This window comes from Strigops habroptila, chromosome 2 (genome assembly GCF_004027225.2).
Source record: "Strigops habroptila isolate Jane chromosome 2, bStrHab1.2.pri, whole genome shotgun sequence".
Lineage (NCBI taxonomy): Eukaryota > Metazoa > Chordata > Aves > Psittaciformes > Psittacidae > Strigops > Strigops habroptila.
This window is the reverse complement of record NC_044278.2, coordinates 35,597,834-35,618,346: the sequence shown is the minus strand read 5'-3', so window position 1 is coordinate 35,618,346 and position 20,513 is coordinate 35,597,834. Positions and strand designations below refer to the sequence as shown.

Here is a 20,513-nt window from a genome sequence, read left to right as displayed (position 1 = left end):
AGAGCTAAGTAGAGGAGTGGCTGTTGCCAGAATATGTCTTTTCTTTCCCTAATATTTCTTTATCCTGGAGCATTTTATCTCAAGCATTGTACTTGATTGAAGTGATTATAACGGATAAAGCCCCCATTCTTGAAGGCAGCAAAGTTTCACATTATTTCAATAAAAAGATCAAACTTCTAGCAAATCTTCAAGACAAAGTAGCTTTTTTAGGATTTTTTGTCCCACAACTTTTCACAGACAGCTGCTCCAGAATCTTAGTAGTAAATTGATCTGAAATCTTCTAATTCTCAGCCTCAAATTACTCAGGACTAGTCTGCACACATTTGCTCATCTGTTCAGCCATGGTTGAACCTCTGAAGTATAAAGAAGTCACTGTTACAGTTTCAATCCATAGCAGAATAACTTAGCTAAGGAGATATTCTAGCAATATACACTTCAAGCAATCTAACATTATTTTCCTGAAGCAATGCACATTATGACCTTATGCTTAAATCAAATATTCATTATCATCTGTTACACTTCAATGCTGTAATACAGAAACCAGTGTACTAATAAAACATTCCCGTCTATTTCAAAGAGTCTTAAAAAACCCTCAAAAGCTAAACTAGACAAACCACTTTCCATACCCCAGAGAAGTTCCCTTTCCTCTCCCCGCTTTCCAAACAGTGAGTACATAATACAGTTGTTTCGCATTTTCATTTGGTTTGTCAAAATTATACACATCAGTTACCTGCATCACTTCACCAGGAGATGCAAAATTTCAACAGTGTATACAGAAAAAGTACATTTGATAGTCAACAGTATTCTCACTCCTGTGCAGAGAAAATGGAGGCAATAATGAAAAACAGCATCACTGAAACCATCAAAATACTTCTAGATAGTTTTGTTATCACAATACTTTAAATTATTAACATTTTTCTTGGACAAGGAATCCATGAGCTCTCTCCTTCCTTTCCTAAACACCCCCAGTCTGGAGCATAAATCTAAAGCATCTCCATCTCAAGGTAAGAGCTTAGGATGAAACTGCAACCACCATCCTCTTGCCTGACTGCAACAGGATACAAGCCTTCATACTTTAATGCAAAAAAATCCCATCCTGCCTAAAGACCTTATATCCTCCCGCACATCTTTCACAGTGTTCCAGCAGTGCTAGTAGGCTGCTGAAGAGAGAAACACCTGCAGGCTTTAGGCACTTTAACTCCTCTTTACCAGATGAGCCAAGCAGAGAGAATTATCCCATCAGAGGGGAAGGAGAGATGAAAACAAACTAAAATCCTCAAGTGTGCAGTGCAGAAAAGGAACAGACTGATCCCAGACATATTGCAGAGAACATCCTGAAAGCTACAATAGTACTAGCACCAATCATCACATTACACTTTGATACTAAAAACAACTGCATTACTATTACGCACAATGATTGTTCATATATAGTCCACAAAAGGAAGGCAAAATTACAAAAATTACACTTTAAGTGACAATATAAAGACTAACGATTTCAGCTGGGATCAATGCTCTTCTTAACAAGAGTAAACTTTTATCAACTTTTTCACATAGTATTTACAACTTAAAAATGTGGAGAATTTTTTAAGCAGCCTGCAATTCTTTACGGTACTTCTCTAATGTTAATATAATTGGAGATGAACCTTAAGAGGTACAGAAACTCAAAACCAGACTATGCAAAACCAAGTCCTTGCAGAACAAGGACTCTATCTCATGCTCTTGTCTTCTAGATTCAATACCAACTAAACACAGGCATTCTCTCTTTGGCATAAATAAAACTATTGCTATGTGTATGTGGAGCTCCTATGATAAACTCAGAACAGTTTTCACCTCAGAGGAACACCCAAGATGTTTCAGCACTACACCTACTATGTTTTATAAACAAATAAATGCATTTTTGAGTGAAAGTGTTATTAAAAAAATAAAGTAGTACACTTAGAACTAGTATCTGTGAACTGTCAATCAAATGCATGGTCTGATCAACATAACAAAAGGCTTAAATATTTTAGATTGTGCACTTATCCAACCCTAACTATTCTATGATTCTATGATAATATACAGGGAGAACCTCTTCAAAGTTACCTGGAAGAAAGTTTGGGGGAAAAAATGGCACACCTGTGTTTTTCACCACTACCAGTCTGTGTTTTTCCCCACCACCCATTATCCCGAGATATGTTAACACATTTTTGAAGATTAATGTAGAAATCCCAATTTACTTTTTGCTTGAAGTGTGTTTGTGTCAGTCAAGTCTGAAGACAAGACAGTAAACCTAGAACATAACACACCTGGAAAAGTAAAGCTGCATCACTAATGATAGGGTCATAAATGCCACTTTAAAAGTTCAACAAGAAATTGGTATTATTATTCCAATTTTTACCTTCATATAGCTTTCAGCAACAGAAAGGTACGCTGGAAATATATGCAAATAAAGATTCCCCCCCCTTTTTTTTTTTTTTTTTTCCTCTGAAGGAGACAAACTAGAAGTTTTCTTTATCCCCTGGCCTTTCTTTTCAAAACGAAAAATGCATGCTTGCAGAACTTAAACACATTAAATATCACATGATAAACAGTTTATCGCTGTCACTCCAATCATTTCATTCATATACTATTACATTGTAATTGTTCCACACTCCAGCACACCAAAAGCTATCATCACTGCATTTACACGAAGTAAGTCCTACCAGTTTATTGTAGTTTAAAGTGTTTAAAGTTTATCCTAAAGATCAGAATATGCCTCAACAAGAAGAAGAAACCATCTCCTTATTTATCTTGTGAACTGTATGGGAACTTTGACTAGATATTCAGTTATTTTACAGGTGAAGATCTCTTTCCCACACCCTTTGTGAAAATACCTTTTACTACCTTACATGACAGTGGTAACTACCTATTTAGAAAAGATAAATTACCTGGTTTAATATTTCATGTGTCCAAAACACAAATAGGGGCCAGATACGCTATTTGCAAGAACTAAATTACTGTATCAATCAATGATAAATCACTAGAATGTACAGATATTTAGTGAATGTTTCACTGAAAGAGGTTTAGTAAGATGCATACGTAGCAATTTAAAGCAGATTTACAGCATCTTTCCTCAAGTTGCTTCAAGGTGGCCAAGGTGGTATCCAAAATCTGTAAGCTAAATAAAGATGCTGCATTCATAGTTCCCTGGAATTCACCTGCACAGTATTGCAGAGAAATCGGAATTACTCCTTATACAACTGTACATGAAACTGTGTATTTATTTTAAATGCCTTCTTTTTCTTCTTTTTTTTTTTTTTTTTTTTAGAGGACTGGCATGACATCTGTGCAGAAAAGCCTGAGCAATCACAATGAGCTATCAGCCCTTCTCACCATCACTGCTGCTATTTTCAGTGATCCACCCTGTTTTTGCTAGTGCTCTTGGCGGCATTGTGCTACCGTGATTCAGTATTTATCTGTTACATCTAGTTTCATCACAACATTATCTATACTACCAAAATCTCATGTGGAACTTCTGCAGCTAATACCAAATTCACAGTTTTTTAGCACTTTCTTCAAAATTCTCCGATCACAGAACAAAAAGTCATTTGAGATGCGCAAACATCTAGACTCCTGTGAATCATCTATTCTCTAAACAGGTATGTGGTCACACATAATCACTGCACCTTCTTTCTAACAATAATTAGGTATGAATAAAAAAGTGTGTTAACTGCAGTGGTTAGCATAAAACCACTTGTAAAATGAGTGTGTCAAAAATTGTCTTCAAAACATGTTTAATAACAGAGTTTTGTTTCTGAGCTACAGAAGCTCCTCACCAACAACCAGCATGAAGCTAAAGCAGTTGCTTACCATTAATGGCAGCAAACAAGGCCCTTTAAGCTCACTATATTAAAAAGTTGTGTTGAGAGAGGTAGCAATAGCTTGTGAAATGACACAACTGAGTGCTGAAACTTCTGGTGACAACAAAGACACCTGCCAAGTCCAAGACTCACATTTTTGTATAATCCTTACGAAAGATTAATTCGAGAATATTTTCGGCCCCAGCTTTGAAAGTAGGCAGCACTTGATATAAACTGAAAAGCATACCAGTGGAGAGCAGGCAAGAGAATACATGTAGAAAAAAAATCCTTTGTTTATAATCAAAACATGGTGAACAATTATTCTTATAAAATTAATTGTCAGGAAAAAAAACTCCAAACACACCGAATGGTGTCACTACTAAGGCTTCCACAGCAATCTCAGCTTCGGAATCAGAAACACACACAAAATTACAAAGTCACAATATTGCTACATCTTTCATGTCCATTTTGCAACACAGACACAACTACAGAAAATATGTGAATGACGACAAGTAAATGAAAACGGATTTTGAAACTGAGCAGTCACAAAATTGGGCCAGAAATAGAGTTCAGCTTTAATTCGTTATCACCATCTGATTTGGGGGACTCTGCATTTTCTTGGTGCGATTACACCGCCTGAGACTTAAACTGTCATTTCCATCCACCCTACAACAGTGGCAACCCGAAATAGGCAGCTGGGGAACGCCAGCAACCACCTCAACTCTTAGGCTGGATACAAGCCTCGAACATCGGTTTAATAGCAGTTGCATAATAAGACTCAAAAGGCCAAGCACTCCTACTGCCTTACACATCTCTATTTCCACACGAATGAGAGTGGAGGGAAAGATCTGGACGAAAACCGAGCACTACCCGAGCGTCACTGTTGCTGCCACTAAAAAGCTGGCTATTATGCAGCACAGAAGAGGAAAAACCAACACCTGGCGCACAAACATGCAGACAGCCAGTGAATAGGTGGATCTACGGAGAGATATCTTCCCTTTCCCTTCCCCAATAGGCAATCCTCGATGGGTGTGCCAGGAATGGGATATAGGGGGGAGGAGAAGAAAGGGGGTGGGAAGTGGTTGCCGCTTGCTGCAGCCAGCCTGAGCGATGGTTAGGTGGTTAATCATGGTGGCTGAGGAAACACCGGGTCACTTCTCCCCTTTCCGCCTCCCCTGTCATAACGACGGTGGGCAGCGCGGCGGAGGCACCCGCCGTGCCACCGCCACCAGCCGAGGCGGGGACGACCCGGACCCGGCACCGCTCGCACGGACCCGCCGGCGGCAACTCAGGTGGGTCCCGGGCAGAGCGAGCATCCCTCGGCCCCCGCGCCCGGCGGGAGGGGCCCGGGGCACCGCCGCCCCCTCCCCCGCTCCGCCCGGCCCTGCCCGCCTCCCGCTCCCCGCGGGACTCACTTGCCGATCACCTCGCAGAGCTCGTACACGTCCTCGAACAGCACGTCGTCGTCGGCCATGGTCCGGGCGGGGGGGATCAGCCCGAGAGGCGGCGGCCCCTGGGAGGGGGAGCAGGGGGGAGGGAAGGAGGAGGGAAAGGGGCGAGGGAGGGGGGAGGGGGGGCCGCGGGCACGGTCCCCGCCGCGCGGCGCGCTCCCCCGCCGGTCAGCGCCAACCGCCACCACCACGGTAAATCCCAGCCGCTACGGCAGCTCCCGCCGCCCGCCCTGGGGGGCTCCCGCGGCCGCGCCGGGACTCCCCGCTCCTCCTCCCGCGGCCCGCAGCCGCCGCCGCCGCTCCCCGCGCGTGTCACACACTCCGCGACCCCACCTTCCTCCGCCCCCCACCCCCCTCCCTCCCTCCCCTTCTCAGCCGGCTACTCCCCAGCGGCAGCGGGCAGGCGGGCAGCTCCGGCTTAGCGGGGCGGCGCCAGCTCCATGGAGGGGATCGGCGCGGCGGGGAGCGGGCAGCGCTGTCTCGCTTTCTCGCCGAGCGGGCGGGGGGTGAGAGGGGGCGCGCGCCGGGAGGGAGGATAATGGTGGGAGGGGGAGAGGCGGGGAGCTGCAGGCGCGGCCGTTGATTACGCTCCCAGGCTGGAGGAGGAGAAGCGGCGGCGGCCGCGATAGGCGCTGGCTTTACTGGAGGGAGGGCGGGCGCGCGCGCTCCCCGCCACCGTCACGCAAAGCCGTCACGGCGCGCGCGCGCGCACGCACAGCACGCGGGGGGCTGCGTTCGCTTCCGCTCCCTTTCTTCCAACCTCCTCCCGTCCCGCCAGAACCGCGCGCGAGGCCACGCCCACCACCCGTTTTGGAGGGGCGGTCGGCGGGGGGGATGGGGGTGTCGGGTCGGTGTGCGCAGGCGCGGGCTGGGGTGACGTCATGGCGCGGGGCGGGGGTGTTCGGCGGCTCGGTTGCGGGTGCTGGCGGTTGCCGTGCGTGAGGGCGCGGCCGGGCCGCGGGCAGCGGGCAAGGCTGGGCTCAGGTACCCGCCCTCCTTATCTTCTCCGCCGCCCGGTCGCTGAGCGCCAACGGCTTCCCGCGGGGCTGGCGGCACGGCCGAAGGAAGGACCGGAGGCTGTGGGGTGCGGGGGAGCGTGGCCCTGGGGCTGTGGGCGCGTCGGCAGGTACGGGGAGGGGAGGGAGGAGGCCTGGTGCGCCCTGAAAGGGTGGCGAAGGCCGCCGCTTGGGCGAGGGGAGCGGCGTTGCGGCCGCACACTCGCGTGTTTCCTACTGATGGGCGTCCCTTCTTGTTTTCGCTATAGTAATAAAGAACCTCTGTGCAAACTGAGCTTGGAGAGCTTTGTCCAGGGGCAGTTGAAGTGGCCTTTTTTTTTTTTTTTTTTTTTTACTTTTAATTTTTTTCTTTTTTTTTTTCACAAGAGGATATAAGCATTTTCTGGAGCACAATTTGAGCCTTCTTTGTTATGAGGAAAACAGTCATCTTATTATTAGTGCTAAAAATGGTGAATGAAAAGAACCTCTTGGAAGTGCTCTTAATGCTCTTCCGGTTGGGCAACTAACTGGCGGCTGTCGTTTCTCTTAGTAGCTACTTAAAAACAACATCTGAGACATCTGGTGAATTTCAAAACACTAAGTACTTCACCTGATATTGTGTTACATGATTTTTAACATGTTGCAAAGAAAGCTGCATATGAAAGATAGGTGCCAAGCTGCAGCTGTGTGCTTTCCCAAGTTTTGAATCGAGTGGTTTGTGAAAGAAAGCAAAGCCCTTTTAAAGGAATTAGTTGGGAACTATTGCAGTTTACAAAGTATCTATTTTTTGCCAAAGTAGTTTAGCACACATGCAACTTCTTAAAAGTCATTAACAAAGCTAAATTATACAGTTGTTCCCCACACAGAGGAAAATAAAGCCTGTCACAGCAGAATTATCTGATGAAATGGTTTAAAGGTTAGCTTTAAAATGCAGAGCTGACCACATTTCACCAAGAACATCTTGTTCCTGTCTCCAGATAAATTTAAAAGAAAAAAAAAAAGAAAAGCAGTAAAAATTACTACATCTCTTGATCGTACAATGTTAAGACACAAGGCAATAGACAATCCCATGAAGCTGTGCTCTATGTCATACAAACCTTTAAAAAAGATTTAAATGCTATCTGCTGTTTGGAAAAGCCAATATATTTAGGTTGTTCCCCAAATTTTATGCAGCAAATGTGGGCAGCCATTTGGCCTCACATAGGCCTCACAGCAGTGAGTTTTATAACATGGGTGAAGATTAGCTTATGTTTTCAGCTGAAATTGTCATCTACAGTATACTTTTGGTGCCACCAATATAAGAAGGACATGGAGCTGTTGAAGCAAGTCCAGAGGAGAGCCATGAGGATGATCAGGGGACTGGAGCACCTCCCGTATGAAGACAGGCTGAGAAAGTTGAGGCTGTTCAGCCTGGAGAAGAGAAGGCTGCGTGGAGACCTCATAGCAGCCTTCCAGTATCTGAAGGGGGCCTTCAGGGGTGCTGGAGAGGGACTCTTCGTCAGGGACTACAGTGATAGGACAAGGGGTAATGCGTTCAAACTTAAATAGGAGAAGTTCTTTACTGTGAGGGTGGTGAGGCACTGAAATAGTTGCCCAAAGATGTGGTGAATGCTCCATCCCTGGCAGTGTTCAAGGCCAGGTTCGACGAAGTCTTGAGCAACCTGGTCTAGTGTGAGGTGTCCCAGCCCATGGCAGGGGGGTTGGAACTAGATGGTCTTAAGGTTCTTTCTAACCCTAACCATTCTATAATTCTGCAATCTGGCTATATGTGGAGCTATTATTAGAACTTAACAAAAAATAATTATACAAAGACGCATGAGAAAGAAGAATGCTCATAGCAGCTTCCTTCCCAAGCAGAGGCAAATACTTCTGCCATCCAGCAGCGTCACTTGACAGACGTCTTGCCTCTCTCTGGGTGCTAAGTGCTGAGGGTCACACTAGGCCACATCACCTGTGTGCGATAGATTAAACTGGAAACAAGGAATACCAAGCATAACGCAAGGGAGGCTTTGAGCCAAAGTGTTGTAATAGAGCAAACCCTTTAAGAACTTTAGACGGCAGTTGGGTCCATTTGGGTGTGACACAGCACATACATAGGGTGGTTTTCTGCTAAGGGACAGGGTTTCACAACGCAGGTTGGAGAGTTATTGTGGGAAGGTGGTTTCTTGAGGACACTGAACAAAAAATGGACTTTCATGAAGAGATGTGGTTCATTTCATTCCCTGGCATCTAGCTTCCCCGAAGGGTCCTACTACCTTCCAGGCTGAGCTTCCCATTTCTTTTACTGATTTTTTCCTTTCTAGAGCAAAGGAGACATGCTTGTTAGAGCAGCAGCAGCATTTGTTGCTTAGGCTGACAAGAAGCAAGGTGAATCTATCAAAGCCTACAAAACTGTGTCAGTTGTCCACATTCAGTGTAGAGGGAGAGCAAAAATGTGTGTTACCATTGGAGTTGCACGAGAAGAACCTGTCTGAACTGGGATTTGTGTGCAGATAAGTATCGTAAAAAGTTACACACTGAACCAGCAAAAACGGCAAGGATACCACTGCATCAGCAATTGCTAGAACAAATGAGAAGTATGCTGTAATTCAGGTCCAGATTGAATGGGCTCGAGAAAATAGGAGCATTCGTTTGCCAGCAGTCAATACCCAGTAGTATGACCATCCAAGCAATGCATATACAGACATGTTTGTGATCGTGAACACATGCCCCCAACATAAGAAGGATGTGGATCTGTTGGAGCAAGTCCAGAGGAGGGCCATGAAGATGATCAGAGGGCTGGGGCACCTCTCCTGTGAAGACAGGTTGAGAGAGTTCTCCAGACTGGAGAAGAGAAGGCTCTGGAGAGACCTTATAGCAGCTTCCAGTGCCTAAAGGGGGCCTACAACAAATCTGGGGAGGGACTTTTTACAAGGGCATGTAGTGATAGACAAGGTGGGGATGGTTTCAAGCTGACAGGAGAGTAGATTTAGATTAGATATAAAGAAGAAATTCTTCACTGAGAGGGTGGTGAGGCCCTGGCACAGGTTGCCCAGAGAAGCTGTGGCTGGCCCATCCCTGGCAGTGTTCAAGGCCAGGTTGGACAGGGCTTTGAGCAACCTGGTCTAGTGGGAGGTGGCCCTGCCCATGACAGGGGGGCTAGAACTGGAATATGTGCATTTAACATCTTATTAAAAAGTATGTAATAATGTTTGTCATACAAGCAGAAGAAACTTTACATTTGAGACATGGAATGATTTACTGGCAAGGATAATGGTTGGTCTGAACACAGTTCAGGGCATCACTTGTTTCAGGGCTGGAAGAGGGACTTGCTTCTAGGTGAACAGCAAGAAAAAGGCACTGACTATTCACAGGAAAGAAATGCTTTATAATCCCCAGTAGCCTTCCCCAAACCTTTGCCCACTGCCTGTCTGTCAGATTCTGGACTGCTAGGTGAAGGTGGTGGCAAACGACTATTGTTTCATTAGAAAATTTATTTTGAAGTCCTAAGAAAAAGCTAAGTGTGGGCTTGGGCACTAGAAGACTTATTTCTTAAATTTCATGGGATTCTCAAGTTTTATTTGGCTGTGTCCTGTGCAGGGTGTACACATACGGTCTGCACACTGTTGGTGAGTGTCTGCTGAAACCACAACAGTGAGCCATAGGGGAGGTAAGTTGTTCAAAGTTTGTTTATGGAACCATAGTTATCAGTTACACCCAAACAGCCCTTATAGTGTTCTCATTTAAAAGTGTGATGTAAAAGGTACATGACAATGAATAAGAAATTTTAATGGTTTGACAGTTAAACCTTCCTACTAAAAGAGGTAGGAAGCACAAACTTCTGTGCCTTAGATTCCAGGTATAATAGGGCCTCAGTTACTTTGATCTGTAACCCATGTATTAACTCACTCCCTCTTACAAAGTTTGAGGATGATACTGGCACTGAAGATGAGTATTAACTGTTAGCACTTCGTGAGAGAGAATGTTGGAGGCCTACCAGATTTCTGACAAGCTGCTGTATTGTTTAGGAGTGCAAATTCTTTGAACTGAAAAAAGTTCATATTTTGGACAATAGAAAGGTATATTGGTTGCAATGAAAAGACAATGTTTTGATTATGATTGATGCAGACCTTTTCAATCCTCTTAAAAAATATTGGTCAAAATAACCCTGAAAAGCCATCAGCCAACCCTGAATAAGTCTGGATAACTTCTTAAGAAAGCATATAACTAAATCAGCTTGGAAATCTACCGTGTGGCCGGGCAATCTGCAGCCGCAGAGCTTGGATGTAGCACACTGCACAAGTCATGCCACACTGTAATTAAGGAGGCTGGTTTCTCACGACTGCATGTCTTAACAGATGAATGATGTTTGTCTAGGAAGAGAAATCTCCATTTTTCTTCTTAGTGGAGGTGGGTTTTTTTAAGTTCCTCCACAGTGTCAATTCTCCATTGTTCAATGAGAAGTGGACTTTCACTGCCACCCTTCCTCATTGAAGACATTATCAGGTCTCTTTTTTTGCAGCCCCCTATCTTCAAAGGAAAGTTGGAGCTTATCTCTGAAATCCGTACCTTGCCCCCATCTATTTCTGTTGAAATAGACACCTAGGTCCAAAAGTTCCTGGGAAAGATACAGGCTTGTATATGTGTGTGACCATGGCAAAGCATAAATGTCATTTCTCAGGCAACTGGCTAAGAGCTGCCTCTCTTGAATGAGGAATTCTTTTTCACTGCCCTTCAGACATGGGGACCACATCCCCTTTGCCAGACAGTTGGCTCATTCTGACCCAGCCACCCAGCTGGGAGAGAGTGCCACGTCAAGTAATCAGCCGAGTCATGGTCAAGGGATGGTAAGGGAGAAAGTCATGTTCCTCATCTGTAATTAGGCTGTCATCATAATTAAACATAAATTACAGTAACACTACTGAAGAGAGATAGTAAACTAAACCAAATCCAAGCCTATCTGACACTGCCAAAGAAGCTCACAGTCACCCTTTCAGAATTGATTTCCGAAGATTAAGCAGTCTCAGGTAGGAGCAGCTGGCAACTTCAAAAAAACCCATAAAAATTACACAAACCCCTACTTAATGGAGCTTCTTTCTTCACTATTCCTTGCCATTCTTGTTATTTTTCCCTTCCTTGTGTACTGTGTACCTGTGAACAATCTTGATTGGATTACTGGCGGTGCTTATTTCTTTTCTCCGCTGTTGCAGCTTTTCTTCATTAATGGGTATGGATTAAATATGAATAGTGGAGGAACTCTCTCCATGTTGCTTTTATTGAAACTTTTTAAAATAAAAAGAGCTTACAAGATATACAGGGGATAAAACAAGGTAATAAAAACAACTCATAATTTGGGTTATCTTTTCATTATCCTAAGCAGAAAATTGCAACCATATGCTACAGTTGTGCACCTATATACAGAAAAATAACTAAAAATCACATCACAAGAATAATATCAGAATGCTACATACTAGCACTGAAACAGAACCAACAAACAACAACAGAACACCTTGTGTTTTCCTTTTATATCTTTCTTTTCTTCTTTGTTGCATTTCTTGCCCTCTTACTATGTTTTGTAGAAATGTATTAAGCTCTTTTGAGTAGACAGGTGCCACCCTAATAGTTAAGAACTCCAGAAGGGCCCTGCAAAACAGAGGAATCTCCCAGAGGGGCTTTGGTGTAGATAAATGGCAAGGAATACTGCATCTAGAGGAAATCCTCACCTATACCACCCATGTGTGATGATGAATTTGGAACAGCCAGTTGCAGCTCTGGAAAGAGCCCTCAGACTCGTCCTGGCAGTTCTCTGAAACCATTGCTGCAGTCTTCAGTGACAGTCAAAAAAAGCCGGTAAAACATCAGGCATATCAGAACAGGCATGAAAGTAAGGCATGAGGTGTGTTTTTGTGTCCATGTGAAGCTCTTGCTCAACCAGAGCTGGAGGGCTGGGACATTTCAGGACCCTCTGTCTCCAGAAGGACACAAAGGAGTTATCAAAGGAACAGAGAGAGAAGGGAAATGAAATGAAACTGAGGATGAGCCATCTGTCTTGCCAGGAGAGGTCAAAGGGCTGGGACTTGCCAATTTTAAGCGGAGACACCCGAGGCAGGGTATAGTTGAGGTTTACAAAATCTTGAAGGTGGTAGATAAAGTGAAGGCAGAATGGTTGTTCACCAAATCCTGCAATACTAAAAGTAAAGGGCACTCAGTAAAACAAGTAGGAAGGTAGTTTGACAGATACATGAAATAAATACATATTTAAAATAAAAAAGCCCATACACACACACTGGATAGTGACCTTTGAGAACTTGCTTCCACAGGAGGCTGTGGACACCAATAGTGTCAGTGGGTTCGAAAAAGAATTATACCATTTCAGGGGTGACACATTGCTAGAAACAAATACTGAAAGGAATAGGCAGGCGTGGGCTACGGAGCACCCCTACTTAGTACAACAAATGTAGACACTGGGGAAGTGGAAGGGAACTGACTGCAGGTAGTGACTAGGCTTTCATGCACTTTCTAAATGATCTCCTACTGCCACTGCTTTATTTTTATTTTTAAAGGTGTAAATATAGTCTTTCACTACAAATTATGCTGTCGGCTTCTCCACATTCAGGGAAATCACCAGAGTCAGCATACCTGGAATGCAAAAGATATTCTTACCCAGGAAGGCCATGTTATTGATCTCAGTCTATGCCCCATTGGGTAAGTAGGGCTAGGTGGACTCATTAGGGCATTTTTAACATTTTCAGCTGTTTAGTTTCACTGGATGTTTAATTTTTCATTTGCAACTTTATCCTTTATTTTGTCCTCATTTTGCCACCAATTTATTTTCCAAACCCTGTTTATGCAGTTTGAGATACCTATTTTTTCTTACTGCATTTCCCAGGTAACTATTCTATTAATGTGCAGTAATACAATCCAAAAGCTGACAAGGCTTACAGTCAAAGACTTGTAAGACACAGCTATGGCTTTACCACTTACCTTATAACCCCAGGGTAAGGCAAGTTTACCACATTTTATAATTTCAGAAGAGAATACGAATTCTGTAAATAATTATTTGCCAAGCATTCTGTCTTCCTCTTTGTCACGCAGCTTTTTTTCCCTTTCCTCCTGGTTTTCTCAGCCTACTTTTTTTCATATGGGGTATAGCTTCACGGAGGACAGCAAACACCACTCTGCCTGGCCACCTAGTTATTTCCTACTTCCCTCTCCCTCTTCCTTACACTTTCCCTTTCTGAAGTGTTCTGCTGACACTGCATGATTATTCACCCCCAAACTTCGAGGCTCTTTTACAAGAACAACCCCACCTGCAGTAGAAGGAGTTAATATTGACTTCTTGATTCAGACCGGCCAACTTACCATTGGAAAAGCTTCTTGTGAATCTTTTGCCTACAGAAATCCAACTCATAGGTTGTTTGCAACAGATCTTTGAAATTTAACAGGGAAAATGTCCTAGAGGGCAAAGATGTATGCTATTCTGTGTCCCATGAAATTCTATTCAGGTCTGACACAGGGAGAAGCTGGGAAAAAAGTATTGGTTTTTCCTATGGCTTATGTTGGCAGCAGCACTCTGGCAGGCATCCAAGGGACCAGCCATGGGCATTCTCATCCCAGGCATTGTCCACTTCACACAGGATTGTTCTGGGAGCCTGACGCTCTGGCTATAGCTAAAAAGCTGTCACGAAAGTGAAGATTAGAGACAGCAGAGAGAGAAAAACAAAACCACGCTCTGTAATAGCTCTCTCTAAACCCAGCACATATTATCTCTTTGATCTCCTACTTTATAGGCTCAAGAGCACCCTTATTTTGAAGAAATTCAAGCCATAACTCCCCTGATAATCACCTGTGTGCTGCACATGGTCCAAATCTCAGCAGAGATTTTTAAGAGTTGTTTGGGGCCTTTTCATTTAGGAGGAAAAAATGTTTCCACAAAAGCAAAATATTTTTTCCTTTGGGAAAAGGTTTTTGTGTGCTATGTGTGAGGTGGGAAGAAGTGGGTGGGGGATCTTGATGTTAGGAAGGGAGATTGACGCATAGGTGAACAAATTGTTATTTATGTAGTAGTAAAATGTGGTCCCTGATGATGCTTTGCTCACTGTTTACACATGAGGCCAATATGCTCAGCTTCAGGTTTTTTTCAGCCATCAGCACTCATCTGGAGACAAGACTTTGCCCTCAGTTTTCTCACAGCTCTAGGTGTACAACAACATCAAACACATCTCTCTTCACCAATGTAAAATCCATATGATAGAAGTATATAAACAGTTTTTAAAGAACTGTGAATACCTATTCTAACTTAGGTTGTATTTTACAGATGATAGCTCCTTATCAGAAACTCTGTCTGATGCTGGTAATGTCCGTAGCACAGGTAACACAAAAGCATCTAGCAGAACTAAATTCTGAAGGTTATATTTTTACTGTAAAATAAGGAGGAAAAAGCTTTAGGAGTAATTATGTTTTCCGTGAGGAAAGAATCAGGAGTAACACTTTTTGATGAATTCTGAAAAAAATTCTGATTTAGTTGCTGTGAAGCTCATCTCCAGGCTGCATTGCCTTCTTTAAAAAGAACTTCAGAATATTAGGGCTCTGATGATGAGTAAAGGGGAATCTACTTTAACATTTCTTTTTTTCCTCAGCCTCTGGAACAGATAGCTGTGTTGCCTGTCACTCAGACTTTGAAATATGCACTTACAGTGCAGTGTTTTAGCCTAATTAAAGCCATTCCTGTTGCTGACAGTCCACCCAAACTGTGGGATGCTGTAACAGGTACAGAGAAGCATCTCTGAAGCCAGCCCAGAGCAGGAATACACACTGGTGTCCTCGCCATGCTGTCACTATGTGTCACTCAAATCCCTCTGGCTCCCTTGCTGTTTGGATTCTCTTTAAGGAAGATTTACAAATACCATGGTGTATGTATATGTGCTCCACACCCACAAGCTTTGGGCGTGCCTGTGCTCAGCCATTACAGCTTTGGATAAAGGACAACTCTGAGACTGGAGGCTCGAGTTCAGTCACAATAACTGATTCTTTCAAACAAGAACAAAATGGAATCAAGTGTTTTCTTGTTTCAGAAGAAAGGAGATGCTATCTAAAAAACTTCCAACTTAGCATTGATAACTAATAATTAACTATTAAGTACTTATTTACAGTAATTGTCAGAACAATGGGTAAACCCCACCATGAGTGGAAAGGCTGTGACACATAGTGCTAGGCCTGGTGCTGGTTGTATGGTCTGTCCTTTGGTGCCTTTGGTTGGAAGTATGAAGATAATCACAGAGCAGATGTGGCCCGCGGTAGTTGTACCTGTCCAGAAGCATGTCATCTTGTCAACTCAAGAATGTGGACAGAATGCGCACCAAGAATGGAATATATATAGGGAAACATTATTATTACCTCTGCCGTATAGCTACAGCCAGTGCCCAGCTGTTACCTCAGGTAAACCAAGATTTTAGCAAGTGGTCATTAAGTCTGTTTTCTCATCTGGTATGTTTCTAACCCAAATCATCTCATATAACTTCAGACACCAATTCCATACAGGTCTACATGTGAGCTAGTTTTCTGGGCTTCCTTTACAGCCAGTCAACAGACAAAGGCATGTCTGAGGCATAATCACTCTGGATATGCTGGGGAGGCAGCGAGCAGCTCCACCCAAGTTCCTATGTTTCCCTTAAGAAAAATAGGGATATTTTGCCTTTGATCTTTCAGAGGGGATGCTTTAAACTATTCCATTAATACAGTAATGAGTGCCATAAAAGAAAACAAGAAATTACTAGCTTTTTAAAAAGTAATGAGAAATGTACTATTTTTCTCCTGGTCTAGCTTTCACTTTCCACAGAAGTGAAAAAGATGTCTCCATATGTCTGGGTTGTCCTGCGACCAGCAGGCATCACGGAGTTTGATAGGGATCTGCTGTACTTGAGGTGTAAGCTCTGAACAAGAGCTTGCATTTTGTAGCTTGTATTTAATGACTGGTTCAAGCCAGAAACTCTTAAAGTCATGGTTCTCAGCAACTTCCCTCTGCATCCTGAAATTAAGCATTAACATAATAAGGAAGTTCAGATACTAACTTAATCAAACTTAATGAACAAGCACACATTCAATTAGTCTCTGAGATACTCTGCACTGATTCATGGAATTGGAAATATCTCCTAGAGTATCAATACTCTTGCTGTCAGATGGCACCAAGTCTGTTAGTTCCAGTTGTGCCGTGTTCTGAAACTAATTCATCTCAACCTGCTGTGGCTGTTGACTGTCAGAATTTCTTAGGTGCAATGGCTGTGTTGGTACTCGTCCTTTGGAGAAATTGTCACTTACTCATCTGCATAAGGAGCTGCTGAGGAAACTTTGAGGGGTGAAAAAAGCTTATAAAAGGCAGAAGCGAGGATAGGCGGCCTGGGAAGAATACAGGAATGTTGTCCGGGAAGCTAGGGACCAGGTTAGGAAAGCTAAGGCCCAGTTAGAATTATATCTGGCAAGGGATGTGAAAGATAACAGGAAGGGCTTCTATAGGTACATAGCAAATAAGAGACAGACTAGGGACAACATGGGCCCTCTCCGGAAGCTGCCAGGAGAACTGGCTACTCTGGATTTACAGAAGGCTGAGGTTCTTAATGACTTCTTTGCCTCAGTCTTCACTAGCAAATGCTCTGACCACACCACCCAAGTCTTGGAAGGGAGCTGCAGGGACTGTGAGAATGAAGACCTTAGGCCCACTGTGGGAGAGGATCAGGTTCGAGACCATCTTAAGAACCTGAATGTGCACAAGTCCATGAGACCTGATGAAATCCATCTGCAGGTCCTGAAGGAGCTGGTGAGTGAAGTTGCTAAGCCACTGTCCATCATATTTGAAAAATCATGGCAGTCAGGTGAAGTTCCTGAGGACTGGAAAAAGGGAAATATAACTGCCATTTTCAAGAAGGGGAAAATGGAAGACCCAGGGAACTACAGACCAGTCAGTCTCATCTCTGTGCCTGGCAGGATCATGGAGCAGATTCTCCTGGAAAGCATGCTAAGGCATGTGAAAAACAACGAGGTGGTTGGTGACAGCCAACATGGCTTCAGTAAGGAGAAATCCTGTCGGATCAATTTGGTGGCCTTCTATGGTGGGGCTACAGAACTGATGTACAGGGGCAGAGCAGTTGTTGTCATCTACCTGGACTTGTGCAAAGTGTTCGACACTGTCCCGCATGACATCCTTGTCTCTAAATTGGAGAGACATCAATTTGATAGATGGACCACTCGGTGGATAAAGAACTGGCTCGATGGCTGCACGCAAAGAGTTGTGGTAAATGGCTCAATGTCCAGTTGGAAAGCAGTAATGAGTGGTGTCCCTCAGGGATCGGTGTTGGGACCAATCTTGTTCAACATCTTTGTCGGTGACATGGACAGTGGGATTGAGTGCGCCCTCAGCAAGTATGCCGACGACACCAAGCTGTGTGGTTCGGTTGATACGCTGGAGGGAAGGGATGCCATCCAGAGGGACCTGGACACGCTTGTGAGGTGGGCCAATGCCAACCTTATGAGGTTTAACCAAGCCAAGTGCAAGGTCCTACAGCTGGGTCAGGGCAATCCCAGGCACAGCTACAGGTTGGGCGGAGAAGAGATTCAGAGCAGCCCTGTGGAGAAGGACTTGGGAGTGTTGGTTGATGAGAAACTGAACATGAGCTGGCTTCAGTGTGCGCTCACAGCCCAGAAAGCCAACCATATCCTGGGCTGCATCAAAAGAAGTGTGACCAGCAGGTCGAAGGAGGTGATCCTGCCCCTCTACTCGGCTCTCGTGAGACCTCACTTGGAGTATTGTGTACAGTTCTGGTGTCCTCAACATAAGAAGGACATGGAGCTGTTGGAGTGAGTCCAGAGGAGGGCCATGAGGATGATAAGAGGGCTGGAGCACCTCCCGTACGAAGACAGGCTGAGAGAGTTGGGGCTTTTAATGATGCTACCTTAGTGATATTTGCAATCTAGTTTGTCACAGGGGAGTGTCATGTAGTAAACAGATTTATCTATTCCTTAAGTATCCCATGTGTAGAAATTTTGTTGAGAACCAGGCCAGCACCTTCCTTGAATGTTCAAAAAAAAAACCCAAAAAACCAAAACCAGAGAAATCCAGAGGACGGCCACGAGGATGATAAGAGGGCTGGAGCACCTCCCGTACGAAGACAGGCTGAGAGAGTTGGGGCTGTTCAGCCTGGAGAAGAGAAGGCTGCGTGGAGACCTCATAGCAGCCTTCCGGTATCTGAAGGGGGTCTACAAGGATGCTGGGGAGGGACTTTTCGTCAAGGACTGTAGTGATAGGACAAGGGGTAATGGCTTCAGACTTAAACAGGGGAAGTTTAGGTTAGGTATAAGGAGAAGTTCTTTACTGCGAGGGTGGTGAGGCACTGAAACAGTTGCCCAAGGAAGCTGTGAATGCTCCATCCCTGGCAGTGTTCAAGGCCAGGTTGGACAGAGCCTTGGCCCACATGGTTTAGTGTGAGGTGTCCCTGCCCATGGCAGAGGGGTTGGAACTAGATGATCTTAAGGTCCTTTCCAACCCTAACTGTTCTATGATTCTATGATTCTGTAAGTCCACCTGGTGTGTCAAGTTTCACCAAAGGATTGTGACATTATTGCTGTTTGCAGTCATTGCTTTTCATTACAGATAGTCTCACAGCTGTTTTTACAAAATGGTGACAGCTCCTGTTACCCCAGATTTTGTTTCCCTTTTACCTTCGCCCCACCCTGTCTTTTCTTCCGTATATCTGCTGGCTGCCATGACTTTGACATGAGTTCCTAACGGGCGCTCAAGAGCAGGCAGTCTTGTTTTCAGTTTTCTGTTGAATAAAATGTCAGCAAGTAACAAGTCATGTTACATAGGTACCACTCTGTTATTTAGCAGTACCAAGTACAGATCAGAATTGGCATCAGTTCCTGTATATTCTTTAACATATTTTCTGGTAGTCTTCAGAGTCTAGAGATACTGGAAGTTATGGTTATATGACTAAACTTATATTTCAGAGCAGAACAGTTAAACACGTACCTGTTAAATGTCAGACATTACTATATCACATATACCAGGCCTAGCATATCGAATCAAATTTGGGATGTCATCTTTCTAAGCTGTTATGTTTTCTATCAACACTATCTCAGGAAAATGAGAATACTCTAAATACATATTTAGGAGTAAGCAATTGCTGACTGTATATTTTCCTTTCGAGCCAGGACATATAAGTTTGTTTCTCCTTTGCACTGGGAATAAGAACTTGCTGTGCCATGTGACAAGTCTTACCACTTCCTTACTGGCATTGTTTGCTTAGGTTCAGGACAAATCTCTAGTCTTTCTCTTAGAGTTTTCAATCCCTAAGTGAGTTTCCGCTGACTATTTTATTATTTTCCAATAACATCTTAAAAATGACCTCTCTGGTGTCTTCAAGCATCCATCTGGTGCTAAGAGCTTCCTCCAACTTCCTCCAACTGCGTAATAAAGGTTATCAGTACAGACAGTACAATGTGTTGGGCAAGGTATGTGAATAGTTTTCATTACATTTTGCAAAAAACTTGTTTGTAAGAGAAGTTTTGACAATCAAAGTCTGTATTTTGTTTTTACTGTTGCTTAAAAAGCAAATAAAATCTGCCAGATTCATGTAAAATCTGACTCTGGACTTTGAATCACAGCCCTATTGTTAAACAGGAGAGCGTGTCTCCAACCACTGAAAGTTTCCAAGGTTTACATTCAACTTGAAAATCCCCTATCTGTAGCTGAATATCCCTCTTTAAAGAACTATTTCCCAGGTCCCTGTGGCTGACAGTCACTTTCAGCTAAACCTGAACTCTGGGGAATGAGAGTGTGAACCGCTCTAGCTGCAGGGCTGTCAACCATTGCTTTCCTTGCCTTATGAGGGCACTGGCATTTTGCTGACACTTCCAACATGCATGCCACTGCCATGCAGCTCAAAGTGGACTTGTGCCACTGCCTTTCTTGGCGCAGGTGGCACAAAACTGTGTTGTGATTATTTTTACAGGCCTCTCTAACTAACTCCTTTGGTTTCTCAAAAGCTTTGCCACTAGTGGTGGCACTCGTTTCTCAAAGACTTTGCTATGTCCTCTGTTTTATAGTGTGGCAGGCTTAGAAAGCTGGTTCTGGCAGCTCCATCAGGCACAAATTTGCCTACAACATTCGTCTCTCCAAGGAATCTTGAAACCCTTTCTTGTCTGTCAGGCTAGGTATACTAATGATAACACCAACCTCCCTCGTGTGATCGTTTCCTAAACCATTCTAGAGAATGAGC

General features: G+C 44.0%; 1 protein-coding gene and 1 non-coding gene across 8 annotated transcripts in view; both read right to left on the bottom strand.

Moving 5' to 3' along the window:
* The window catches only part of CASK (calcium/calmodulin dependent serine protein kinase), a 202,193-nt gene extending 196,245 nt beyond the window's left edge, over positions 1 to 5,948 (bottom strand). For 5 of the 7 annotated variants that reach the window (XM_030477067.1, XM_030477070.1, XM_030477071.1 and 2 more), the window contains exon 1: positions 5,234 to 5,948. In XM_030477067.1, coding sequence (XP_030332927.1) covers positions 5,234 to 5,292 — 59 coding nt within the window. In that variant the 5' untranslated portion in view covers positions 5,293 to 5,948. The remainder of the gene's footprint in view (positions 1 to 5,233) is intronic. The other 2 variants (XM_030477068.1, XM_030477074.1) reach the window with 1 other exon arrangement.
* Positions 5,949 to 12,800: 6,852 nt separating this feature from the next.
* LOC115604642 lies at positions 12,801 to 12,956 on the bottom strand. Its single transcript, XR_003990365.1, has one exon. It is a non-coding gene; the product is annotated as a U1 spliceosomal RNA (small nuclear RNA).
* Positions 12,957 to 20,513: the final 7,557 nt, after the last annotated feature.